The 7637-nt window shown below is 40.1% G+C and overlaps 1 protein-coding gene across 3 annotated transcripts in view; it reads right to left on the bottom strand.

The window, feature by feature from the left end:
- Window positions 1–227: 227 nt before the first annotated feature.
- Window positions 228–7637, bottom strand: part of tent4a (terminal nucleotidyltransferase 4A) — a 20445-nt gene continuing 13035 nt past the window's right edge. For 2 of the 3 annotated variants that reach the window (XM_013913928.1, XM_013913929.1), the window contains exons 6-13: window positions 6028–6156; window positions 5585–5798; window positions 4232–4358; window positions 4039–4142; window positions 3700–3881; window positions 3243–3401; window positions 2834–3007; window positions 228–831 (exon numbers count right to left, since the gene is read on the bottom strand). In XM_013913928.1, coding sequence (XP_013769382.1) covers window positions 685–831; window positions 2834–3007; window positions 3243–3401; window positions 3700–3881; window positions 4039–4142; window positions 4232–4358; window positions 5585–5798; window positions 6028–6156 — 1236 coding nt within the window. In that variant the 3' untranslated portion in view covers window positions 228–684. The remainder of the gene's footprint in view (window positions 832–2833; window positions 3008–3242; window positions 3402–3699; window positions 3882–4038; window positions 4143–4231; window positions 4359–5584; window positions 5799–6027; window positions 6157–7637) is intronic. The other variant, XM_005745477.1, reaches the window with a different exon arrangement.

Here is a 7637-nt window from a genome sequence, read left to right as displayed (position 1 = left end):
AGATGATGCTTTTCTGATACGGCTTCCCTTGAGCAGACCACATTTAAAGAGGAGAGAAGAAGAGGGGTCATTTCAACCTGGGTCCATCTCAACCTGATGGAGAGATGCGCACACACACGCACACTTTAGAGATGCTGCCTGGGGAAAGGTTTCGTAAACAAAATTTAAAACTCTACAAAAATAAAATAACAGTATAAAAATGCCTTTACATATACACACACACGCACGAAATTAAATAAGCTCTTACTTTAGTTTCAAAAAGAAAAATAACATTATTGCACAAAATGGAGAAAAAAAACGTTTGTTTTTAAGTGTATTAACTGTAAAAAGGAAACCGTGGGCAGCTTGGCTGCAAGGGTCGAGATGAGGTCAAGTGAGCTTAGCAATACTGTCAATGCCAAGTTCCAAAAAAGTAAACCGACCTGAATGCAGAGAAGGAAGACACAATACTGAAAAAAAAATGGAATTAAAGTCATGCAAAAAAAAGAAAAGAAAAAGGGGAGGGAAGGTACAGAGAGGAGGAAGATGCAGAGCTGAGGGCTGCTGTTCCATGTCGAGGAGCCCTCGGAGTAAAAACTGCTGGTCTCTGGTCCTCTTGTCTGCCTGTCCATCCTCCTTCAAGACGAACGAAGAGCCACGGCATGCGGTCGGAGAGGAGACTGAGGAAACGGCGAAGAGAGGTTTCTATCTGCTCAGGCTAACCGGCAGGCTGTCCCTCTTCCTGCGTCGCCAAGTGTTGCGGTGATGCTGCGTGTATCCACGGTTAGCCATAACAGCATTGTTGACCAGTGGCGGATTGTGGAAGCCCTTCCCGTTGAACTTGGCTCCGTTCTGAAGAGAGATGGAGACGAGGAGAAGACTGAGGGAAAAGGATCAAGGCTGTGATCCCAACAGATTTGTGTGCGGACTTGTCTTTGTGGTTGCTCTGTGTTTAAACATGAGCAAAACCACAACACAGAAATAAATGCACGCTGGAGCTAGAAGGCAGGAACCGATATACAAGCTGCCACTGCTGTGAAGAAGTCTTTGGTTTCTTTTGTTTTGCATATTTGTCACATGCACATGATTCAGATCAAATAATTTTTTATATTAGACAGAAACATAATATTTGGCCCACTCTTCTTTCCAGGATTAAATTCAGACATATTGGAGGGTTTTCCACCATGACTGGCCTGTTTAAGGACACGCTAAAGCATCTCAATCAGACTGAAGTCTGGACTTAGACTAGTCCACTCCAAAACCATTAAAAAAAAGAAAAAAACTGGTTATAACCCCAGTGTGTTTAAGCTTCGGAAGACAAACTGATGGTTGGACATTTTTCTGGATTTTCTAGAGTTCATGGTGCTCAGTTAAAACAAGTCATCCAGGTCCTGAAGCTGTAAAGCAGCTGCAGACCATCACACCATTAGCACCATCATGTTTTGATTGTTGCAATGATGATCTTTTCTATAACATTCTGTGTTAGTTCCACAGCTGATGTTTGATGGGCTCAAACTTTACAAAAAGTTAAACTTTTGTCTCGTCAGTCCACAGAATATTTTCAAAAATGTGGGACAAACGTTTTTGTTTTGTTTTTTAGTTGGCAGCGTTTGTTTTTCCTAAGGAACTCTTACTGAGGCAAGTAAGGCCAGCAGTTCTGTATTTGTTGTTCTGGGTTTTTTTGAGACCTCCTAGATGAGTTTTTGAGGCTCTTAGACTATTTTTTGGCAGACCAGCCAATTCTGAAAAGTTCATCAGTGTTTCAAGTTCTCTTCATTTGTGGACAGTTGATTGGCTGGATTCACAAAGCTTTGGAAATGTCTTTGTGACCTTTCCCAAACTAATAGACAGCAACGACTCCACGTTTCATCCTTTGAGTTTCTTTAGTTCACGGCATGATGATATGTTGCCTGTTAAGATCGTTTAGCCTACTTCACTTTGTTACACAGGATATGTTTTAAGTGATATCTTGATTCATCAGGTCGTGCAGTAATCAGACCTGAGTGTGGCTAGTGAAACTAAATTCATTTTTCCACATAATGTTAGGTAGGCTTGGATGGGTTTTCCCCCCTTAATACTCCAGTTATCTTTGTGTAATATTAAAATGTCTTTGATGATCTGAAACATTTAAGTGTGACAAATATGGGGGAAAAAACCCCCAAAACAAAATAAATAAAAAAAGCGCACAGTATTATTTGTGCTCTTCTTTGATTGAACGTTTCCAAACGATAAAGACTCACAGGATTGGACAGACGAGTCATTTCAATGCTGAAGTAAACTCTTCAGTTTTTACATTTCGCAGTCGGTTTTTTAAAGCACTCACCACTTTTTAAACGTCACCAAAACATACGAAAAGCCAGCTGCAGATTTTGTCATATTCCCTTTTAGATATATTATGCATGTGGTATGGAAAACCAATTTCCATAAATAGATGTCTGGCATTTGTATCAAAACCAAACCTCTTCATGGTGCATGCATTAGGAGGCGTGGCTCCCTCTGGGTAATGCAGCGGCCACATTGACCAATCATTACAATAAACAGCAGCGACCAATGCGGTGCATATGGGTGAAAGCTAGCTTGGTTTAGCATAAAGGCGGGCACAAGAAAATCACCAGTTTTTAAGCACTATCACAGCTGCAGCAATGTCATTAGTTATTGGAACGCAAATAGCAATTGAATTTTTTATGTAACCTGTACAGAATAATGACAGCATAAAATGAGAAATAACAAACGTGACATAGGATGAAGACGCTGAAGAGAGACAAGAAATGAAATGACAGAGTGGAAACCCTGTGTGGGAGACAAGGTTGTCTCAGTAGTGCATTTGAGTGTGGTTGTGGCATCCAGCGCCTACCTTATGTGTGTGGCTGGAGTGGGGACTGGGCGGAGGCTGGGGGCTGGAAGGGGCAGGGGCATGAGCATGGGCTGGGGGGTGCATGTGGAAGAAGGGGGGGAGCCCGGTGTCTATACACACCTGTCTGCCAGGCATGGAGTGCATTGCTAGACCACCGGGCAGTGAGACGCGAGCCTGGGGAAAGAGGCAGAATTTAAATTGGAAATCTAGTGGTTTAGTTTTTTTTAATCGAATACTGCAATAAAAATCTTCAAAAACCTGCACATTTTATGTCTTGTTCTCTACCCTACTGATTTAATATGCTTCATTTGTAGTCCAAATTTTAACCACCATATAATCCCATTTTACATGTAAAATTCAGGCTAATTCAGGCAATCACTGCTGCTTGTAGCCACGGCTGCGTGCCTACCTGGGAACCTGGAGGCATGAGCAGATGGTGTCCCCCCATGCCAGGTTTGCCGGTGCTCATGTTGAGGCCTGGAGTTAAAGCTAGGCCGAGTGGTGGGAAAGGCGGGTAAGCTGGCAGGGTTGGTGGAGGGAGGGGACATGGCAACGCTGAATCAGAGTCCTGATGGATCAAAGCAGAGGACATTGTTTAAAAAAAACAAAAAACACAACAACAACAACAACAACAACAACAACAACAGATTTCCATCTGAATACTAGAATAAAATGACAGTAAATTAAGCTGTACTACCATGAGAAGGATAAGAGGCATGTAGTTATGTCCTGTGTGTGGCAACATTATCCTTCTATGCTGGATGTCAAGTGCATAATCAGAAGAAACTGTTTGGTATTTTTCAAGAACTACATCAGAAATACAAGCAGTGTGTGCATTGTTACTCGCCCTGCATGGGGTTTCTTACGTTATCAGACCCAGACAGTGAGGACACTGATGAGGCGGACGAGTGCTGCTGGGGGCTGGAGATGGACATGGGAGAGTCCGCGCTGTGGGGTGACACCGAATCCCTTTGCTGCTCATCTGACCCAACACCACCTCCCAGCACACAGTTCTCTTGCTCCGACACAGGCTTTTTGGGAGGCGACACTAAAGAAATAGGATTAGTGGTAAGAATATATATCATGCTTAAAAAAAATTAAAAATTAAAAAATTAAAAATTAAAAAGCTGATGCTTAATGAGAGAATTTAATAGCATCAATGGGAAAACTGCATCTATTTTGTTTTGAAACCCAATGATTTGTACCTCTGTTGTCCGGTCGCACCAAATCTCTGCCCCCCCACTTCTTAACGATCCATTCCCTGTAGTTGATCACTTCCTTGGTCAACCTGATTATCCTCCCCAATGTGCTGCAGGGACAAGATAGATAAGAGAAGAGCTTTTTTATTTAAATGTTTCTATGGTGTCAGTATTACTTTTAAATAGCTTGGATTCTAACCTTTCACAGTCTTTGTTGGGATATGACTGTGCAAGCGGGGAGACAGCATGACTCAGGACAATGAAAGCATAATTAAACACCTCCTTGACTTGCATGGCACCGTAGGAACCCCTTCCCACGTCATTACCTACAAGGTGGAGGGGAAACAAGAGAGGAAAATTTTAAAAAGACCAATTTAACCGGTTTTAACCAAGTTTTACATTTTCTAAAATTGTTAGTGGCTGTTAGATTACTTGTTACTTAATTGCAAAATGTGCAAAGCATGACTGATCTTAAAATGTATTATTCAACACACAATGGACAGAGTATTGGAGTGAGCTATATAAAAATACATGTGATTAAAGTGCACTATGCAGCATTTCGTATAATACAAGCTTTAAAAAATAAACCGTCAGTGAGTGAAATGCGAAATGGGATATTTGGGCCCTATACTAAATGCCTCAACGCTTTTCTTCAGCTTCCCTGCACCCCAATAAGCTAACGTTAGCCAAAGGAGAACACTAATCACTAAAGCCAGCAAATATCAGCTCTCAACACAGTACAACACCGAAAATAGATGGCACTCTCCCCAAAGAGTCCACACTAGCTAGCTGCTTTAGTGGGTATTTAGCAAATTGTCTAAATTAGCGAGTAGTATACTGTTAGCCAATGCTAACCAGAAAAAAAAAAAAAAAAAAAAAAAAAAAAAAAGCCCCTTCTGGCCAAATGCGTAGATGATTCAAGACAAGGACAAACTTGGGATAACATCAGCAGGGTATTTTCTTGACTGACTTTCATTTCATTTGGAGAATATAATTAGACTATGAGCTAGCTCTGTTCTGGCTAATGCTAGCATGCCTTCTAACACAGATATAAGCTAAGCTCCAACACTGTGAGCTATCCAGCTTAGTAACATAAGGCCAGTTAATACTCTCCCTGGGCTGATCAGGATAGTGAATTAACTTTTTATTTTCAAGCTACTTTATCATCTAACACTGCAAACTACTACCAGAGTAACATAGCATAGCTAAATTAAAGCCAACTGGCTAAGTGTAGCTTTCAATAGCAAAAATATCTTAAAGTATTCAAAAAGTTTTCCAAATGTTTGTATTTTATGTCCGTTTTACATATATACAGCATCTTTAAAAATCATTTTATGGTTTTAAACAAATCAATCCAGGTTTAAACCTTTACAGTAATTGGTTTAAACATTTAGCTGCTGTGCCAGTCTTAAGACGAAGACCAAATGATACTAAAAATTAAAATCAAACATAGTATGACACACTGATGACCTCTCTTTGGATCATAAATGCCAACCTGAAAATGTAGCTTAAAGTCTTATTTGTTTAGAGACAGATGGTATTTCACACACACCTGGAAGTAGAGGGTCCTCTATGTAGAGCATGGATGGCCTGTATCCATTTGTCATGCCCTTCATAATCTCCTCTTTGGCTATGTATGCGCCTCCATTTTTAATGCGAATCCCTGTTTTCAAGTAGTTGAAATTACGGCCATACAACTCAAAGAACTCGATGAGTAACACTCCCAGGTTCTCACTGGGGTTGGTGGGATCGATACGAGGATGGAGCTGAAGAGAAAGGAAAGAGACTGGATTAGGGTGTATTTGAGACAACTGCTTCACTAATAAAGATTTGATTTTATGTTGTCCTACAACAGCTAATAAACTACTTCTGCTTATGCCACTATAAATACATACATACATACATACATACATACATACATACGCACACGATATTATCAAGCAGCACTACTACAACATAAGCCGCTTCAACTGTTGTGACATGACATCCCTGTACCTGTAGGAAACTGATGACCATGAGGATGAGACTGTAGGAGCTGATGCCCCCGGTGAAGACTTCGTTTAGATCCCTCTGCAGCAGAAACTGCTTCAGCACGAAGATCAGGTAAGGCAGCACTGGATACTTCTGAAAGCAAAATGCAGGGACAGATGTGGAATGAAAATGCCTGATTCAAACTATAGATTAAGTAAGAAAACACCAGAGCGCAGCACAGAATCTTAAGAGTAAACGCAGATAAAAACACATTGACTTGGGCTCCAGCTACATAAATCACTCAGGAGAAAGAGGGTTTCTAATGAGATATATGTAGAACTGTGAGTCAGAAACGAGACTAGACTACATTATAAGTAAAGAGATGAAATGATGCGGCTGACTAGCACGTCAATCATTATCTCATTAAGGGTGTGAATCTTTGTCTAAAGAACAGCCTAATTCATGACTCAGGGACAGGCTGGTGCTTTGATCCAAAGCGACGGTGAACAACTTTGAACATGACGCAGTTTAATCTTGTAAACTAACCCGATTCAGAAACCACCCAAAAAAACAAAAACAAAAAACACTTAGAACACAAGCCCAAATGAATCCAACAAATCAATAAGTCAACTTTAAATAAGAACTGTCTTATATAATGCTTTTCCTTATATTCATCATAAATATTGTTAAAAATTTGGATGGTCAATTTTTTATTTCCTGTTTTTGTTCTTGGCTTTGTATGATTTGAGTGATCCAAGTGATTTGATTTGAGAATAGCAGATATCCTTATACAGTCACTGCAGGTACACAGAGACGATTACTACTAGGGCTGCATGATTAATCGTTAGAAAATCGCGATCTCGATTCATACTTATGTGCGATCTCATTTCCAAATGACAATGATTTAAAAGAAAAAAGAAAAAAAAGACGACGACTGTACCGCATTTTGTTTTTATGTTTATTTATTGTTTTTATGTTCAGTCTCAACTGTTACGAAGTTGATGTGCAGTTAATAAGTGCAATAAATATTTATACTGGAAAAGAGAATCGTGATCTCAATTCTAAGCCAAAAAATTAAAAATTAAAAATAAAAATCGTGATTCTCATTTTATGCAAAATCGTGCAGCCCTAATTACTACTGAAAGTAATGTTTTATTAGCAAGTCAACGAAGCTAAATACAGAAACTTTCAGTCGTTCAATGTACGAATTGTTACAACCCCGACTTCCAACTGTCAAGCTGCCAATTGGGCCAAACTTTCTAAAAAGCTATCAATATGAGCTGCGTGTGATAATCCAGAGGGACCTGTTTTTTGATTTTCCAATTGAAAAGGCAGCACAAGCTCCTGGCAGAATGTGTGTATCTGTGCCAGTGGAGCAGCAGAGTGCTGTCAACTTTTCAAATATCCTTTTAAGGAGTAAGAACAAGACTGCGGGATGCACTGAGGCACCTGGCCACTAGGGGTGTAATGATACACAAAATTCACGGTTCGGTTCGATATTTTTTCGATACAAAAAAAACAAAACAAAACGTTCATGCCTTTTTAATTTGTCATTTATTAAATTTTCACGGCACATTCCGCACCACATCTCTGTGCGTTCATCATTTGTTTGAAGCCAGCTCACCTCCTGCAAC

This window comes from Pundamilia nyererei, unplaced genomic scaffold, assembly GCF_000239375.1.
Source record: "Pundamilia nyererei isolate P.nyererei 1_Seehausen unplaced genomic scaffold, PunNye1.0 scaffold00159, whole genome shotgun sequence".
NCBI lineage: Eukaryota > Metazoa > Chordata > Actinopteri > Cichliformes > Cichlidae > Pundamilia > Pundamilia nyererei.
This window is presented reverse-complemented; position numbering and strand designations above follow the sequence as displayed.